This window comes from Leucoraja erinacea, chromosome 18 (genome assembly GCF_028641065.1).
Source record: "Leucoraja erinacea ecotype New England chromosome 18, Leri_hhj_1, whole genome shotgun sequence".
NCBI lineage: Eukaryota > Metazoa > Chordata > Chondrichthyes > Rajiformes > Rajidae > Leucoraja > Leucoraja erinaceus.
The window spans coordinates 1,516,001-1,535,932 of record NC_073394.1 but is presented as its reverse complement, the minus strand read 5'-3'; the positions used below and the strand labels follow the sequence as shown (position 1 = coordinate 1,535,932).

The window sequence follows — 19,932 nt, the reverse complement described above, 5'->3', positions numbered from 1 at the left end:
GAGCCATCCTCCACTAAAGATGCTATTTAAAGCAAAGTTGTTTGCTGGGTGTAGTTTGTGGAAATCTTGATCCTTCACCTCGATGACCACAATTCATTCTTAAGGTAAAGGCTCATTCGACACCATAACTGAGCATAGCTGAGCAATTGTTCGGAATCCGCATAGGTTACCATCTCGATTTTTGGGTCTCCACTAATATTTGTGTAATCGACATTGTACAGCATGATTATTGTTTCAAGTAGAATTCTGAGTAATTATGGTAGGTCTTGTGATACAAGTGGAATTTGGTTAGGCATTCCATTTGAGAGAACCGCCCTAGAACCATTAGTATTGCAAGATTGGAAGAAGTTGTGTTTACTGTGAAAGAGATTTGTAATACCGTGAAGTTTCATTCTGATTTATTTTCATAGAGTAAACAAGCAAATTATGATGCAGAGAGTCTATTTTCACAATTGTTGTCTGATGTTAACATGCAAGCACAAAGAAGTGGAAATTGGACCAAAACATCTTGGCACAGAAAAGATGTTTCTGAATTCATAGCATTTTTACAAACTTCCTTGTTTATTTATGAATAGAATGATAAGATTTTCGATGTTACAGCTATGAAATTGATGTTATTAACCATTGTGGAAATTAAATTAATTTTTTTCAAACCTTATTAAATGGAATGACGTTTGCTAAACCTTACTAGGGAATGTGTTCCTCTTCTGTTCAAGCAATATGCCAATGTATTGCAAGATGGTGATTGGGCTTCATCACAAGTTGAAAGGATGAACATGTTTTCTTATTTCTTTGTTTTTTATCGGCAGGCGTTTGGATGCAAACCATATCACATCTGTCCCTGAAGACAGTTTTGAGGGACTGATCCAATTGCGGCACCTTTGGCTCGATGATAATAGCCTCACGCAAGTTCCTATTTATCAACTGAGCAAGCTACCTGCACTGCAAGCCCTGACGCTGGCATTAAACAAAATCACACACGTTTCCAACTTCGCCTTTGTAAATCTCTCCAGCCTAGTTGTTTTGTAAGTGCCAACTTTCTAAATTATACATCTATTAATAAGTGTGTTCTCTAAGTAGTTTTAAGTCGCATATATTCTTCATATTTTGTTTAAGAAGGAACTGCAGATGCTGGAAAATCAAAGGTAGACAAACGTGCTGCAGCATCTATGGAGCGAAGGAAATGGGGAACGTTTCGGGCCGAAACCCTTCTTCGACTGATGTGGGGGGGGGGGGGGAAGAAGAAAGGAAGAGGAGGAGCCAGAGGGCTGAGGGAGAGCTGAGAAGGGGAGGAGACAATAAGGGCTGAGAAGGGTTGGGTCATATTCCGCTTGGGCAGTTTCTACCCCATCGGCATTGACTTCTCCAATTTCCGGTAGCCCTTATTGTCTCCTCCCCTTCTCAGGTCTCCCTTAGCCCTCTGGCTCCTCCTCTTCCTTTCTTCTTTCTCCCCCTGCCCCCACCCTACATCAGTCTGAAGAAGGGTTTCGGCCCAAAACATTGCCTATTTCCTTCGCTCCATAGATGCTGCCGCACCCGCTGAGTTTCTCCAGCACTTTTGTCTACCATATATTCTTCATAGGCTGGTGGAAGAGATTAAAAAAAAATTTTTTTGGGCAGCAAAGGAAACACATATTCTGATATTTTATAAAAGTATTGCCATACTTCATATGTCTTAATTCTGGCTTGATATATAAAGCTGGGTATATGTATTTACATGCTTCATTGTCAATACCCATTTCTGATGTATGTAAATTGAAGCCTTTTAATCTGAGTTTGATTCTATATCAGCCTTTCCTTCTGATATATTTAATTTGAAATTGGTTTCCCAGGCCTTTAGTACTCTGGGAGCGATGAGCTCTGAGCTTGACTCACTTCAGAATAGTACTAATTGTTGGAGGTGCTATCCTTGGAAGTATGTTTTCCCATTTCTATGCTTGCTTTTGATCTTGAGAATCCCATGCAGAGCAAGGAGTTCTCCTGGTATCCTGATGAATATTTATTTTCCCAACTAATGCTGCCAAAAATAATTGCTGTTGTCAAGGGTTGTTCTCTGCTGAATGACGACAGGCAGTTCTGCTATAGCACGCGTTTCCATAAAGCTAATTGGATAAAACGTGGCTGATGAATTGGAGAACACTATTTGCATTGTGCTGGTTATATTGCTTATAATGGTACTTTGACAGGAACTTGCGAACCGTTACTTGACAGGAAATTGACAGACAGAAAAAAAGCTGGCTTGCAAAAACAGTTCATGGAAAAAACCTCCACGTAGTTAGCAGATAATTGACCAAAAATTACTTCAAACCGTCTCTTGTGCAATGATACTCCATTAAACAATGAAACACAGACTGTACTATCTTTAGCTTGCAGTAACAAAAATAAACTTGCAGGTATTTAAAAGACCATTTATTTGTGAAAGTGCTGCAAGGGCTATTGTGAGTCTGAAATTCTTCAGACGCTAACCCCCTTTTCCCCATTGACAGTTGTTTTTTTGGTGTGATATTCTGTAGATTGAGCTTTCTTAGGAACACAGCTATCCCTGTATAGATCTGTACTGCCTTTGAATCTGTCGCAAGGCAAGTAAAAATAAAAATTTGGTTTATTTTTACAATAAATCAAAGTAATTTATTGTAAAAGTCAACACTGACAAGTGTGGGAGATGTGGTTAAAATGCGGACCCCGACAGTCCTTTCAGGTTAGGCAGAGGTTCACTTGCATCTCCTCCAACCTCATCTACTGTGTCCGTTATTCAAGATGTGGACTCTTATTCATCAGTGAGACCAAACGTAGACTGGGCGATCATTTCGCTGAACACCATTGCTCCGTCTGTCTGGAGCTACCTGATTTCCTGGTTGCTAAACACTTTAGTTCCAATTCCCACACTGACCTTGTGTAAGAAAGAACTGCTGATGCTGGTTTAAATCAAAGATAGACACAAAATACTGGAGTAACTCAGCGAGACAGGCAGCACCTCGGGGAATGGGTGACATTTCGTGTCGAAGCCCTTCTCGACCTGAAATGTCACCAATTCCTTCTCTCCAGAGGTGCTGCCTGTCCTGCTGAGTTACTCCAGCATTTTGTGTGTATCCACACTGATCTTCTTGTCCTAGAACTCCTCCATTGTCAGTGAGGCTAAATTGGAGGAACACATATTTAGTTTGGGCAGCTTGCAACCCAGTGGTATGAATATTGATTTCTTTAACTTCAAGTAACCCCTGCATTCCCTCTCCCCATCCCTCCCCCACCCAAGTCACATCAGCTTTTCGTTCTCACCCAGCAAACAGCTAATAATGGCCTGTTTCCTTTATCATCCTTTTTTTTTTGCATACCTTTCATTCTATATATCTCTCTACGTCATTGTCCTATATCTCTCGTTTCTCTTTCCCGTGACTTTCAGTCTGAAGAAGGGTCTTGACCCAAATCGTCGCCCATTACTTCTCTCCAAAGATGTTGACAGTCCCGCTGAGTTACTCCTGCATTTTGTGTCTATCTGTGGTTAAAACACTTTGTGTGGCACTAGACTTTGTTTCAAATATGTTGAAGTGTTAAGTAGTTTAAAGTACAAAATGATTTTAATTTTTAAATGTTGACCTTCTCGCTTTCTCTTTTCATTTCTCTACAGACATCTTCACAATAATAAAATTGACACACTAGATATCCACTGCTTTGATGGGCTTGACAATCTTGAGACGCTGTAAGTATGAATTTTTCCATTTGTGTTTTCTGGGCAAGCAGCCAGATTTGTACGATTAACTTGGATCTCAAACGGCAGAGGAATTATCAAAATAATTTGATTTTGAGTATATTAGAATATTGCTGAAGCCATTTCACTTCTGGGTGTTTCTTGTTGTTAACTTATTAGATTTTGATGACCTTCAGACCTCATCAGTTATAGGATATGGACAGGAATATCAGAGTGTAAACACTGGAATTTTGTAATGCTCATTATTTTAAATGGAAATGTTAAATATTAGCTGAATGTTAATGTTTGATTTTTAAATTATAATTTGAGAGCAATTTTGATTGTCTGAATTTTAGAAATCTTTTTATTTCTGGATTTTCACTCATTTTTGCAAAATCCCAGGTAATATTTTGTTGACTGCACATGTTCATTTTTAATTTATGTGCAAATTTTGTATAGCATTTAGAAAGGAAAGGGCATGTATTGTGTGTGTATACTGCATATCCATGGTAAACATCACAATGCACAAAAACATCAGCAATAAATCTGAGTAACAGAAAATGTACACATTGGTCAGAGTAACATCCCAGGTTGATGATCAACAATTTCTCAGAGGTTGACAGCCTGAAACATCAATTATATGTGTAGGAAAGAACTGCAGATGCTGGTTTAAACCAAAGATAGACACAAAAAGCTGGAGTAACTCAGCGGGGCAGGCAGCAACTCTAGAGAGAAGGAATAGGTGATGTTTCGGGTCAAGACCTTTTTTCAGATGTTTTCTCATCACAGATGTTGCTTGACCCTCAAGTGTTTTTGGCATTTTTCATTTTTATTTCATATTTGTAGCATGAATAATATTTTGCTTTTGGATAATTGAAATGTCATTTGAAGTTGACAATTCGTTCACCATGATGAAACTTACTGGATTTTTATCTTCAGTTGGTCCTTGTTCATAAAAGTTGCAGTGATAAGAATTGTTACCTGATGGTAGTTTTTGTATTTATTAGGGACTTGAACTACAACAACTTAATGGAGTTTCCTGAAGCCATCAAGTCTCTTCCTCATCTGAAAGAGCTGTGAGTTAAAAATCCTGCATTTATTTACCTTCCTGGTGCTGGGGTCAGGGGTGTGTTGCAGCATGTAGAACATTGTGAAAGGGGAGGGTGGGCAGCCAGAGATCACAAACCATATTGGTATCAATTATATATTTAACATCCCTCTTTCCAATAACCTCTCCCAAACCAGACTTCATAATTGTCCTTACAGATTGTCCAATAGCTATGACCTAAAACACCAAATTAAAGTTTAGAGTAGAAAACACATCAAATTACTGAATAAATAAAATTGGTGGGTTTAAAGTTAGTTTTAAAACCTGTCGCTTGCTTTTGTTTAACGTATAAGGTCATAAGTGATGGGAGCAGAATTAGGCCATTTGGCCCATCAAGTCGACTGCCATTCAATCATGGCTGATCTATCTCTCCCTCCCTCTCCCCATTCTCCCGCCTTCTGTATGTTTGTACAAAATTGTTATTGGGTCTAAAAAAAAATGTGTGATGTTCTATTTTGTTTTAACTTTAATGAGTTTAATATTGATCTTATTTGTTTTTGCTTGGTTCAGTGGTTTCCATAGCAACAACATTGCCGTCATTCCAGATAAAGCTTTCAGTGGGAATCCTTTGCTTCGGACCATGTGAGTAGAGTATTACCCACATTGATTCTTGCCCTGATTGATTTTGCCCTGAGCCTCCCTCCCATCTGGGTAGCTGACCAGTTTCTTGTTTTCCAGACATTTGTATGATAATCCAATCTTGTCTGTGGGAATTTCCGCTTTCCAGAATCTGTCTGAACTCCAGTCTCTGTGAGTAGGAGTACTTTCATATTTTTCATGATTTACATTGTTTACCAACTCATAGGCCATTCAGCTCATTGACTCAATGTTAGCTCTCTCAGCAATGCATCAGTCCCATTGACATAACCTAAAATGTATGATCATGTATTGTCTTTCTGCTGGCTGGTTAGCACGCAACAAAAACGCTTTTCACTGTACCTGTGACGATAAACGAAACTGAACTTGTAAACTGGAGAAATAAATAGTAAAATCTTATTATTCCACCGTCATAAGCAGTATGTTCCAATCTCAGAATTAAAATTATTAATTTTTATTTTACTGAAGTGTAATAACCCAAACCCACTTATGAATCCATAAATTATTTCCTTGGAGTGCAGATGGCTGAGGACTGATCTTTAAAGGGTATAAAATCATGAGGAGAATAGATGGGGTGAACCAAGAGTCTTTTATCCAGGGTTAGAGAAACAACTAGAGGACGTGTGTTTAAGGCGGGAGGGGAAAATGTAAGAGGAACCTGAGGAGCAACTGTTTCAGAGGCTAGTGGGTGTATGGAATGAGCAGCCTGAGGAGGTAGTTAGCCAGGTACTAAAACAACATTTATAAGACACTAGACCAATGGCAGACCCGTTGGGTCTGCTCCCCCAACGCAGCCGTTCCCTACCCGTAGCCGTTTCCTACCCGCAGCCCCCACGGGAGACGTGGTCCTCGAACTGAAGCCGTCCTTGAAAGGCCGAATTAAATGGCGTCTCTTGAGGTTGAAATGCGGGTGCCAGCAGCCGTTATGGTCGCTGGCCAGCAGGAGGCGACAAAATGAGTGAGTGGGGGGGGAGAAGGATTTGATTAAAAACGTGTACTTAAAGGCGACGAAATGTAATGAGGAGCGGATACTTAGAAAGAAAAGCGAAATCTCCACCGAAATGGAAAAGACCTGGGAGATTGAGCGTCTGGATTCGGCGTGGCAGTGAATCAAAGGAAGAAAGTAAAAGGATCCATTCCGATTGGACATCTGCGAGCATCGGCCGTTCCGATTGGACATCTGCGAGTATTGGGCACGAATCAAAAGGCAGAAAGGCAGTCAGTCGTCAGGCACAGAGTTTTAAAGATAGATAGATAGAAGATGTGGGCAGTTACAAGTGATATAAAATTACTGGAGTCATAGATAGCAAACAGTTATCTAAAAGGATACAGCAGTACATAGATCGGCTAGAAAGCTGGGCAGTGGCAGATGGACGTATAAGACAATGATTAAAGCCGTCATATTCCTGTAGGACACATGGAATAAATGGCAGGGCCTCCTGTCTCTGGCGGTATAGTCTAGTTCTTGTTTGCAAAAACAATAATTAAACCGTGTGTACATTCAAAGTTTAGTTTAGAGATACAGTGCGGAAATCGGCCCTTAGGCCCACCGAGTCCGTACACAATTTCTCCTGATTAAATTTGTTTATATGATAAACAGAACTGTTCTAAAAGCCTTTTACTTTTGTCCTCCCATGCAGTAGGACATTATACTAATATATTAGTATTGTTGTCTTCCTGTAATTCAGGACATTGACAGGAACCAGAATAAGCAGAATTCCACCAGACCTGTGCCAACAACTGAAGATGCTTAGATTTTTGTAAGTTTAAATATTTATCATCAAAAGTGCAAATTTTCAATGTATAAATATAATTGTCATGATTATAAAGCAAGAGCATCAAGGTTTTAGTTGCTTTTCAATCGTCCTTAAGGCAAGGGTAAATTAGAAACAGAAACATAGAAAATAGGTGCAGGAGTAGGCCATTCGGCCCTTTGAGCCTGCACCGCCATTCAATATGATCATGGCTGATCATCCAGAATCAGTACCCCGTTCCTGCCTTCTCCCCATATCCCTTGATCCCGTTAGCCCCAGGAACTAAATCTAACTCTCTTGAAAACATCCAGTGAATTGGCCTCCACTGCCTTCTGTGGCAGAGAATTCTACAGATTCACAACTCTCTGGGTGAACATGTTTTTCCTCATCTCCTTTCTAAATGGCTTACCCCTTATTCTTAAACTGTGGCCCCTGGTTCTGGACTCTCCCAACATTGGGAACATGTTTCCTGCTTATAGTGTGTCCAAACCCTCAATAATCTTATGTTTCAATAAGATTCCTTCTCATCCTTCTTAATTCCAGCATAAATTCCAGAGTTTTTCCTTCAGTCCTAAATGGCTTCCCCTTATTCTTACACTGTGAACCCTGGTTCTGGACCTTCCCAACATTTTTCCTGCATCCAACCTGTCCCATAATTTCCCCTCATCTTTCTAAATTCAAATGAATACAATCCCAGTCGATCCATTCTTTCATCATATGTCAGTCCCGCCATCCCGGAAATTAACCTGGTGAACCTATGCTGCACTCCCTCAATATCAAGATGTCCTTCCTCAAATTAGGAGACCAAAACTGCACACAATACTCCAAAAAAAAGGGCTGGTCTTACCAGGGCCCTGTACAACTGCAGTAGGACCTCCTTGCTCCTGTACTCAAATCCTCTCGCTGTGAAGGGCACATGCCATTTGCTTTCTTCACTGCCTGCTGTACCTGCATCCTTACTTTCAGTGATTGATGTGCAAAGACAACCAGGTCTCGTTGCACCTCCCCTTTAGCTAATCTGACGCCATTCAGATAATCTGCTTACATGTTCTTGTCACCAAACTGGACAACCTCACATTTATCCACATTATTCTGCATTTGCCATGCATCTGCCCACTCACCCAACCTATCCAAGTCACCCTGCAGCCTCATAGCATCCTCCTCGCAGCTCACACTGCTTTTCAACTTGTGTCATCCGCAAACTTGGAGATGTTATTATACTGAATATCTATTGCAACAGAATTGATTTTATTAACAAGAGCTGTCCTCAGTTGCAGATGTCAATATTTGATTGAGCATTTGTATAAACAATCCGAACAATCACTGCTCTATAATCCTGCAAGAACTGTAGGGTATATTGAGGAGAAACAAAGTCTGGAAATCGGCAAATTGTGTGACCGTAATTGCATTTGAGCTAATTCTTCATTGCTGACGGAACGAGAGGGAACTGAATTAATGGGCACTTCCAACATTTTCTGTTTTCCTTTTAAAAATTAAACTTGACCTAAGTTGATAGTCACAACGAAAGGCAAAACTTTGCAGAATTGTTCTGGTAATGATGTCACATTTATTTTTAATTTTGGGATTTCAATAATTGGAGTGGGCTATATGTTTTTTGTTTTTTTGGGGTTTTTTTGTAAAACACAAGTACAAATTGTATTCTTCTTCATAGGGACTTATCCTACAATCAGATAGAAGAACTTCCCAGTTTCCACGGTTGTTCAGCATTGGAAGAAATGTAAGATAGTTTTTCAATTATAAATATTTTTGAACGATTCTGTCAAATGAATATGCAATCCTAAAGTTGGCTTTAAGGTGCAAGCACATTTTAGTAACCACAATATTTCATCTCTTCACCTTTCTTCACGGGATGCATGATAAAAGCAAGATGGTACTTATTATTTGTATCTTAATTATTGTGTTCTCATTGCTTGCATTGATAATTTGCTCATTTCTAAGCCTCCCCCCCAGTCTAGTTTTAGTAAAAACTGAATCAAGCACTTGAAACAACTAAATTTTACTTTAACAAAAGCCCGTCACAGTTCAACTACTGTACCTATCCCACCGTGGGTTCGATCCTCGTATCTGCCCGTTCAAGCCCTGTAGGCCTCGCTCAGATAGAGACACTCCAGAAGGCCACGCAGTCCCAAGCGCCCTCCCAGAAGATCAACGCTGAACCTTGTGGCAACGGACTTTTATATGTCCCGGGAACTCAAGGGGCCGAACCACATGGGGTGGTTTCTTAATAACCCAATTACAGATATCGATTAACCCCATATATAACAGACATTCCCCTAACCCAATAATACAACAGCTCAATACATTGTATTCAAACCGGACTTCGTAAGGAAGCCAACTTAGAAACATTTACCCTGATGTGCAGGAAACCCAGACAAGCCTCAATACCACATCCAATCAACACTCGGCAAAGTCAAACTCTGCAACATTATTCACAATTATTTACAAGGTGTATGTCTGGTTTGCAACCATCCAATCCATTCTATGAAAAAAAAAAGAAAAAAAAAAACAGGAAAGCAGACTATTATCTAAATGGGGGCCGATTGGGAAAGGGGGAGATGCAGCGAGACCTGGGTGTCATGGTACACCAGTCATTGAAGGTAGGCATGCAGGTGCAGCAGGCAGTAAAGAAAGCGAATGGTATGTTAGCTTTCATTGCAAAAGGATTTGAGTATAGGAGCAGAGAGGTTCTACTGCAGTTGTACAGGGTCTTGGTGAGACCACATCTGGAGTATTGCGTACAGTTTTGGTCTCCAAATCTGAGGAAGGACATTATTGCCATAGAGGGAGTGCAGAGACGGTTCACCAGACTGATTCCTGTGATGTCAGGACTGTCTTATGAAGAAAGACTGGATAGACTTGGTTTATACTCTCTAGAATTTAGAAGATTGAGAAGGGATCTTATAGAAACTTACAAAATTCTTAAGGGGTTGGACAGGCTAGATGCAGGAAGAATGTTCCCGATGTTAGGGAAGTCCAGGACAAGGGGTCACAGCTTAAGGATAAGGGGGAAATCCTTTAAAACCGAGATGAGAAGAACTTTTTTCACACAGAGAGTGGTGAATCTCTGGAACTCTCTGCCACAGAGGGTAGTTGATGCCAGTTCATTGGCTATATTTAGAGGGAGTTAGATGTGGCCCTTGTGGCTAAGGGGATCAGGGGGTATGGAGAGAAGGCAGGTACAGGATACTGAGTTGGATGATCAGCCATGATCGTATTGAATGGCGGTACAGGCTTGAAGGGCCGAATGGCCTACTCCTGCACCTAATTTCTATGTTTCTATGCATTTTGCACCTAATTGACAGGGTTTGCAGATGATCTCATTCTTTGCTTGCAAATTGTATCTAAGCTCCTGACACACTGGCACCTCTTCACAGCTTGACCCAGCTCTGCAGAGAGCAACTCCAAATAGACCAAATCTCCCAGCAACCCTGAAACTTTTACCCCGTTTTGAAGTCCTAGCCTCTCCAATTTAGCCAGGATTAACAGCATTGTGTGTATTATCCCAACATGTCAATATGCTACAGTTCTCTACATGCAACAGAGAAGCTTGCAATTTGTCTTCCTTTGTAGTTCCCTGTTGAGAATAACGATAACATGATAAACATGAGCAAAAAGAAAGCTAAATGTGTATGTTTCAAAAGTGTGGTAGCCACAACATTTTTATATTCTCACTTTTAACCAAACCTTGTTTTTAAAATTATCTTAACAGTTCCTTGAAGCACAATGAAATCAAAGAGATCCGAGCAGACACATTCCAGGGACTGGTTTCCCTACATTTTCTGTGAGTGCACATTTCTTCCTAAAAAACCCACTTCCTCTCAATGTTATAGAAGCTAAAACAGACTTTCAATCATGTAAAAACACTTTGTCTTTGTAAGAGGTTTTTTTTCTGCTGCAAATTCTACCGAAATGTCTATACATGGATCATTGTCTTGTTTGAGTAAACTTTAAATTGTACAGGGGCATGCAAGTCCTGTTTGAATTGCCAGACAGGACTATGGTCCTAAAGATACTTTCTCGTGACCATATGCAATGTGGACGGAGAAACATTATTCTGCAAGTTTTATCATTAGATATTAAAGATGGTATCTACTTGATTTCTATTTAATAGGGTACATACCACAATTGTCATTAATTTGTAAAAAATAATAGCTTATCATTAGATTTAATAAAATCGCAAGACATTCCAGTTCCTTTTGGAATATTATACGCATCTTTTTCCCATTTCCTTTATAGTGACTTAAGTAAAAACCAGATCTCGACAATTCACAAGAATGCATTGACTTCTTTGATTGAACTGACGAATTTGTAAGTGACTCTTGTACTTTGCATTGATTTTGCATTAAGATTACAAGGTTAAAGGTTCATTTTGAAGAAATAACGCTTTGAATTTTGTTGAGCAATTCTTGAATTTGAAAATCGTTACTGATTTGTGGATGTATTTTCAAGATTAACATCCAGTTGTCAAGTTGACAAATTCACTGCTGATCTTAGCTTATTTTATGGAATGTAACTTTAATATTGGACATATGGCAAGGTTATTGGCAGTATTTGTAAAGCAGCATTTTGTGCCAGATTTATTATTTAGAATGTGCAAATTTATATTTTCAGAGACCTGAGTTCAAATCAATTAAATTATTTCCCAACGGTTGGTTTAGAAGGACTAAGTCAACTTAAACTTTCTGGGAATCCTGCTCTCAAGGAACTGCTGAAAGTAAAAGACCTCCAGAACCTAAGGTTAGCCATTTGTATTAAGTTTCATTCAATTTGTTATCATTACTCATTACCCTGTACTGAACCTTGCAGAATTCTAAATAAATGCTGATAATACTCCTTAACTTCTATGATTTATAATTTATACGGCTACTTCCTAGGACTGGGGAATTATAAGACATTCTCATTTGATAGCAGGTTGGAGCAGCATTCCATCAGGGGAAGGGTCATTTGGGCTTGAAGTGATATTTTAACAAGAATGATACGGAGTGTTCTTGGTTAATTAAAGAAGGCTGTCCACGCGTTAGGATAGAGGTTATTTTTGATATTTTTCACAAATATAACCCTTTTTTTTCCTGTTGGGATATATCCAGATGGGGTAATAAAATGAGTGCTGAGCTGCTGAAGAGGGCGGGGAAGGTAACATTTTTAGAAAAGTAAATGATAAAATATTTTTTGGCCAATCGATTAAAAAAGGAATGTGATCTGTGAACAATCACAAAGAGAAAACTGAAAGAAACAGACACCAGCATAGTTGTGTCGGAAGGAAGGAGCTGCAGATGCTGGTTTAAACCGAAGATGGACACAAAATGTTGGAGTAACTCAGCGAGACAGGCAGTGGGACTTCTGGAGTGAAGGAATGGGTGACGTTTTGGGTGGAGACCCTTCTTCAGATTGAACTTTGATAACTTAACTTCCAGCACAGTCAGATCACTTGTGTTAGATCTTGTTTGGAGATGTAATGCCCTTCTGAACCATTTGCACAATGACCAAGTGCTGCCATGGCATGTGTCCAGGAATTGGTTATTTACTAGAACTTTGGTCACTGTTTCTGTTATAGATTTCCTTTTGTGCTCAGTTTGTGCAGAGCTCCTGTACTAAATCATGCACAAAGTACGATGCAGCAATAACTCAGTAACTGTTGTCTATGCTTGAGTTAACCAAAAACCTTTCATGTCCTTTCTTGTCAAGGTCTGATTTTAAAGAAAGGGTTGAATCGCAATCTGTTTGTCTAAAGGTAGCTTGCAATGCAAAACTGAATGCCTTGGTGTAAGATTAGAGCAGCATAATATTTTTATTAGTCTTTCCTGAAAGATTATTGCCTTTGAACTAATGCACATTCATCTTGCATTGTGGCCTTGTCAGAGTTAAAATCACATGAATGACAATCGGCTTCAAACTTCTCTCAAGGAGAATCTAATTCAATGGCTATCGGTGACCCATAGTATTCTCCCCTGCCTGAACAGTCTGGAGAAACCTACCTACATTGCTTGAGAAAGTCACTGTAACCCAGCTTGCCCAATTGTAAGTACAATTTGGAGGGCAATAAACTTTGAACCTTAATGGAGAGAACATGATTCCTTGGCATTCTATGCTCAACCATGCTCAGTTTTTGAATATAATAGAGAGACAATAGGTAGTGATTAAAATGTACAAATATTTTACTTTAAACTAGCTTGAAATGCTTTGCACTTTATAGGACTTTGATGGTTCCTTATGCCTACCAGTGCTGTGCTTTTAGTAGCTGTGAACTCCAAACTGCTAATACTGAGGACATTAAAAGTCAGGAAGCCAGCATCTCTCCGTTAGAAAAGAAAACCGGTGAGTACAATTAACTAGATGTTGAAAATTAGTTCATTGTTTTCCACATTTGATAAACCACCAATTTCAGTCAGCAAATACAAGACTTCTTTTTCCCCCCCCCCCCCCCCCCCCCCCCCCCATGGCTGACCATGGGTGTCTCCAGGGTTTTATTCCCTAGATGGAGGATGCCTGTGCGTGACTTTGTTTAACATGGGGAGACTGGTGCAGCGACAGCCACCCCACGGTCCTTGACAGATCTGAGTTAGTATCCAGTGGCATGGAGTCCAAGACGACTGGGGACCCTTTTCTGCTGCAGCCTTCATCCGCTTTCCTAACCGTTGTGAAGCTCCACTAAGGTCAGCCATCATCCTACGCCTGTTCCACCACTGTGGTCTTGGTTGGATTGCTCTTTGTCAGAGACCTCTCCCTCGACCTTACCGCCATGGGTGGCCCTACCAGGAGCATAGCTCCAGACGGCATCGCTCTCAGGATCTCAGGTCTACACAAGCTTCTCCACCACGACATGGTGACAATCCACGGAGAAGACCATACTCATAAATTCGAGGAGCAGAATTGGGACATTCGGCCCATCGAGTCTACTGCACCATTCGATCATGGCTGATCAATCTTTCCCTCAGAAGCATTAATCATGTTAGATGGACAGGGTGGAGAGTGGAGTCCTTTCAATTATGCTTTGCCCTTTGTAAGACTGATGAGAAGTTCTATCGAACATGGAGCAGTACACATAAAGCCAAGTTAAACTAATTTCATCTGCCTGCACGTGATCCATATCCCATGGTTCCCTGCATTCCATTATGTAACCTAGTCAAAAGAAATGTCATAAGTGGTAGGATCAGTATTAGACCATTCAACCCATCAAGTCTACTCTGCAGTTTAATCATGACCAACCTATCTTTCCCTCAGCCCCATTCTCCTGCATTCTCCACATAATCCCTGACACCCGTACTAATCAAAATGCATTATATGGCTGTGTCACATTCTCATTTTTTTTTTTTGGTGGAATTTGTGCCATGAGGTATGCCAATTGAGTAATTGTGGACATGATGGTTGCATTCTTGTGAACTTTTGGAGACCTGCTTTGTTAGCGATATCCATGTTCTATCTGAATTTTTTTTTTAAATTATCTTGAACGTGTTATCCCCTGAATTTAAGTGTTGGCCTGCAGTAGAAGTTGGCCCCCCCCCCCCCCCCCCCATTCTGTAGACGCCGCGCCAGCTTGGATGTGTTGCATGCAGATTGGTAGAAATTGATTGCTATGTGGGCCCGACTGGCCTACTCCTGCACCTATTTTCCATTTTCTGTCTGTCAAATACCTTATTGCCATGGTTTCTAATGTGGGCACGAGATCCTAAATGCAACAATACAATACAATACAATACAATACAATACGGTTTATTTGTCACATTACACATAAAGTGCAAGTGAAATGAATATGTCAGCGGCGGTACAATTATAAAGAACACGCACAAAAACACAATAAAAATTTAACATAAGCATCCACCACAGCATTCATCACTGAGCTTGAGCTGTGCAGACCGCAGCTTCAGGCTGCCGGCTGCCCCGGGCCAGCGAAACAGAGCGCTACCCTCCAGCGAGCCCCAGCGAGGGCTCGTCCGCTCCATGCCGAGAGTCCACGCTGCGCCCGCCGCTGAAGCCCCGGGCGCGTCTCCAGGAAAGGCCGCGCCGATTCTTGCTGTTAGGCCACGGGGGAGGCGACCTGGAAAAAGTCGCCTCTCCATGGAGCAGGCGGCCGAAACGGTTTCCCCCTCACCGCCCCACACAAAACACGCAAAGAAACATTAAAAACATATTTTAAAACATATAACGCGCTGCTGACAGGGCTGCCGCCATTGCAGCGCCCCCACCGATACCCAACATGGTGTGATCAGGCACACTTAATTTAAGATCACTGCTGGATATTCTATTCTACCCCCTTATTATGCTGCAGATTCCAACATCCGCAGTCTCATGCCCCTTTCCTCAATCTTTTTGGGGGATTTTGAAATCTTAATGGTGATTCCCACCAATTCATTTATAAAATCCAAAAAAAAAGTATAGCGAACACTAATCCTAAATCGCTCGGATCCATCACGATGCTACTTTTCTCCCAGATCACTTATTGACGCAGCAATCTAACACCGTCAGTCGTGAAATCCATGTGTACGTTGTGACTTTTTACTCTCTGACATGTCCGTTCAATCTCCCACCGCAAGAAATAAATTAACCATCACTTTCTGTTCCTGGAGCTGTTGTAACAGTTTTTACATGATCCTGCATTGATAAACTAGTAAAATGCCTTTCTCCCAGCTTCGTCAGTAATTGCTCTACAAAGTGAGGATTACCAATGTATAATTAGGCAGATCTGTTTGTATCATAAATATTTGACATTTTATTAATTTTGACAGTCATTTGTTTTTTAAGTACACAATTTTGCTAGTCTATCTTTTTCAGCAATGGCACTCTCTGCTGTGATAATACAGAAACAAGGAACTGCAGATGCTGGTATACACAAGGACAGAAAGTGCTGGAGTAACTCAGCGGGTCAAATGGATGGTTGAGTTTTCGGGTCAGGACCCTTCAGAATGAGTGATGCTACACGACCCGCAAAGTTACTCCAGCATTTTGCGTCCTTACTCTTGCATCATTCCATGGGACAATCCTCTGGAATTCTCTACCTGTCGGCCTGGTCGCAATACCTCAAGGAAGCTGCTCGCAACGCCGCCTAATATGCAGCTAGAAGTTGGACATAGATGGTGTTCTTGCTTGTGGTATTCACAGCCCATTGCATCATTATAGCATGCTCAACCAGCCAAAGAATTACCTGCAAGAATGTCTTTTTAAATGTTCGAGGTTTTGCAGAAAATCATTTAACTTTTTATCCTTTCTACAGACCAAAGTGCTGACAATGAAATTAAGAATGATGAAGAAAAGATTCAGCCCATTGTGCACTGCAGTCCATCCCCAGGTACTTAACAAAACACATTCAAATGGCTTTGCATGTGATGGTGGTCAAATGCTATGGCCCTCCGAGTCCACACCAAGCAGCAATCACCCCTGTACATTAGCACTATCCTACACACTAGGGACAATTTACAATTTTCACTGAAACCAATTAACCCACAAACCTGCGCCCCTTTGGAGTGTGGGAGGAAACTGTAGCACCCAGAGGAAACCCAAGCAGTCACAGAGAAAACGTTAAAAACTCTGTACAGACGGTTCCCATAGTCAGGATCGAACCCAGGTCTCTGGCTCTGAGGCAGCAACTCAACCGCCGTACCACCGTCCCGCCCCAGTGCTTGTGGAAAACTAAATAACCTGCTATTTCCAATTCGCTTATTATGCATGCTATTACTTTAGTGAATGAGGAAAAGCTATTTTGTTGAAGAGTTGTATACATCAATAAGCTTACTTTGCTAAATCAGTTATTATTTATTAATGGTTTACTATTTTTCTTATTAGGTGCATTCAAACCATGCCAACATTTGCTGGGGAGTTGGATGATTCGTCTGACTGTGTGGTTCATCTTTCTGGTAGCATTGATCTTCAATACGCTTGTTGTGGTAACAACATTTGCATCATGCACGCCATTGTCTTCTGCCAAGCTCTTTGTGGGTCTAATTGCAGCAGCCAATCTCTTGATGGGAATATATACTGGTACCCTGACCGTTCTAGATTCAGTGTCTTGGGGGAGATTTGCTCAGTTTGGTGCCTGGTGGGAGACTGGATGTGGCTGCAAAGTTGCCGGATTCCTCGCTATGTTCTCTTCTGAAGCATCCATCTTTTTCCTCACCTTGGCGTCCTTTGAACGGACAATGACCGCACGTGACTTAATCAAAAAAGGAAAGAGCCACCGGCTGACACACTTCCAGGTGGCTGCGGCCTTTGCTGTTTTGTTTGCTGCCGTGATAGCTTGTCTCCCCTTGTTTCATATTGGTGAATTTTCAGCCTCTCCACTCTGTTTACCTTTCCCCACTGGCGAGTCTCCTTCCCTGGGCTACACTGTCACCCTGGTACTGCTAAACTCAATAGCCTTCCTGCTAATGGCAGTGGTCTACACAAAGCTCTACTGCAATTTGGAGAAAGAGGATCTTGCAGAAACATCTCAGTCAAGTATGATCAAGCATGTTGCCTGGTTAATTTTCACCAACTGTATTTTCTTCTGTCCTGTTGCTTTCTTCTCATTTGCACCTCTCATCAGTGCAATCTCCATCAGTCCTGAAATAATGAAGTCTGTAACACTGATCTTCTTTCCACTGCCTGCCTGTCTGAACCCTGTTTTGTATGTGTTCTTCAATCCGCGATTCAAGGAAGACTGGAACATGTTAAGATGGCGCCCAAAGCAAAAAGACAAATCGATTGCAGTCACAATGAACTCTCAAAGCCGCTGTGTGACCCCAGAGTTCTTCTACGAGTGTGGAATGTACAGCCACCTACACGGTAATCTGACTGTATGTGACTGTTGTGAGTCATTGTTACTGACAAAGCCTTCGACGTGCAAACACTTAGTAAAGTCGCATAGCTGCCCTGCTCTGGCGGTGGTTCCATGCCAGAGGCCCAGCGGCTACTGGTCAGACTGTGGCACTCAGTCGGCTCACTCAGAATACGCTGATGAAGGGGACTCATTTGTTTCGGATAGTTCTGACCAAGTACAGGCCTGTGGGAGGGCCTGCTTCTATCAAAGTCGGGGATTTCCTTTGGTCCACTATGCATACAATAGTCCAAGGATCAAAGACTAACTGCACAAGACTTAATACCAGGAAAGTACATATATGGACACTTGGAAACAATCAGATTTTTCTTGGTGTGAACTTTTATTCTGAGAAGCACTTTTTCTTCAATCTGACAACTGTCATAAGAAAAGGGAATCACATTCAGTAAGTTTTTTTTGAGCCATCTGTTGCAAAAAGAAAAGAATTACCCAAACTGATTAACTGTGTGTGTGTGTGTGTATGCTATATAATTACAAACATTTACAAAAGTATTTGTAAACTTGTCGAGAAGATTTATTTTTAAAATAGCTATTTTATGGTCCATTCTGCTTCAGGGTCATTTTGTTGTGTTTCTGGACATCGTGTGGCTGGTTGCTTGCAGCCACAGTTAACGATTTTTTTGGAAAACTCACTGCCAGTTTCTTTTAAGCAGTTTCCCTACAGAGTAACTTAACATTTGCCTGCGCAGCAGAATAAACAGAAGCTCCACACAGTTGGTGTAAACAAATGTGAATACCATGATCTTGGGTTCATTACTTGTAGCTCCTCAGGTGGTAAGGAGATGCCAAAAAAATTACTTCCAAAACTGAAATTTCAGCATGGATTGTAGATACTGTGCATATGATACGTTTTAAAATTTGTATTGTAAATTATTGGATTGAAAATATAAGGGGTGTGATTTTATGTACTCGTTTTAAGTAATGGTAACTACCTCTTAAATAAAAGTTAGCCACCAGTAGCTGTTTATCCGACTATGGTCTATATTCAGTACATGGTTTTAACAAATCTTGTAAATAGTTTTGGATGTACATTATCATCATGTTATAAAAATAAAGCAATCTTTGTAAATCAATATTGGAATGTAACTTTTTGTAGTTTTTAACCATGTTGAAGAGATTATTAATATTGTGATTTTAAACCAAATATACAATAGTAAAATGTTTTTAAAATCTTCAGCTTTCAATTGTGTTTAATTTATGATCACAAAGCTTTCAGAAAAAACCCTACATAAATTCACTTTGAGTACAGTATAACTAAAAATAATAATAAATGTATAACTGGTTAAAAGCTTTTAACAAAAGCCACTCATTGCCCAAACAGGTTAAACATCTCCAGTGACAAAGTTGAAGGGAATTTCCTGCAAGATGTTGATTGTATTGATTGCGGGCAGAATTAAGGAGTTCAAACATGTCTTAAGATGGTTCACATATTTCAACTATCAAATCAGTGAAGTTTCTTTTTAAAGATAGCGTTCTGAATGTTCATTCTACAACTGATAACTCTCCACTCACTGCCTGAGCCGAGTCTCCTGGCAGAAACATTAGAATTTAAGAAATGGGAGCAGAGTTTTCTTAAAGTGGTGAAAATGGCCAGGATGTTGTTCAAGTTCAAGTGAGTTTATTGTCATGTGTCCCTGATAGGACAATGAAATTCTTGCGGAGTGTAACTATTTCCAGTTCTCTCGTAATTTTACCGAGTCAAAGTGGGCATTTTCCTTTTTGTCAGAAAATTATTATCATGCACTGGCATAAGACAGTGACGAAACTAAAGGTTTAATAGTTTAGCTGGGTTATTACTGTCACTCATACAGGGAATCGTACAGCACGGAAACAGGCCCTTTGGCCCAACTTGTCCATGCTCACCAAGATTGCCCATTTTGCCCATATCCCTCTAAACCTTTCCTATCCATGTACCTGCCAAAGTATATTTTAAGTATTGTTACTGTACCTGCCCCAACTA

At 40.6% G+C, this 19,932-nt stretch overlaps 1 protein-coding gene across 1 annotated transcript in view; it reads left to right on the top strand.

The window, feature by feature from the left end:
- lgr4 (leucine-rich repeat containing G protein-coupled receptor 4) overlaps positions 1-19,045 on the top strand; it is an 81,037-nt gene extending 61,992 nt beyond the window's left edge. Inside the window, exons 5-17 of the mRNA XM_055649138.1 lie at positions 810-1,025; positions 3,626-3,697; positions 4,693-4,761; positions 5,304-5,375; positions 5,472-5,543; positions 7,079-7,150; positions 8,817-8,882; positions 10,875-10,946; positions 11,402-11,473; positions 11,777-11,902; positions 13,359-13,480; positions 16,374-16,448; positions 16,943-19,045. Of these exons, the coding sequence (XP_055505113.1) occupies positions 810-1,025; positions 3,626-3,697; positions 4,693-4,761; positions 5,304-5,375; positions 5,472-5,543; positions 7,079-7,150; positions 8,817-8,882; positions 10,875-10,946; positions 11,402-11,473; positions 11,777-11,902; positions 13,359-13,480; positions 16,374-16,448; positions 16,943-18,219 (2,383 nt within the window). The 3' untranslated portion in view covers positions 18,220-19,045. The remainder of the gene's footprint in view (positions 1-809; positions 1,026-3,625; positions 3,698-4,692; positions 4,762-5,303; positions 5,376-5,471; positions 5,544-7,078; positions 7,151-8,816; positions 8,883-10,874; positions 10,947-11,401; positions 11,474-11,776; positions 11,903-13,358; positions 13,481-16,373; positions 16,449-16,942) is intronic.
- Positions 19,046-19,932: the final 887 nt, after the last annotated feature.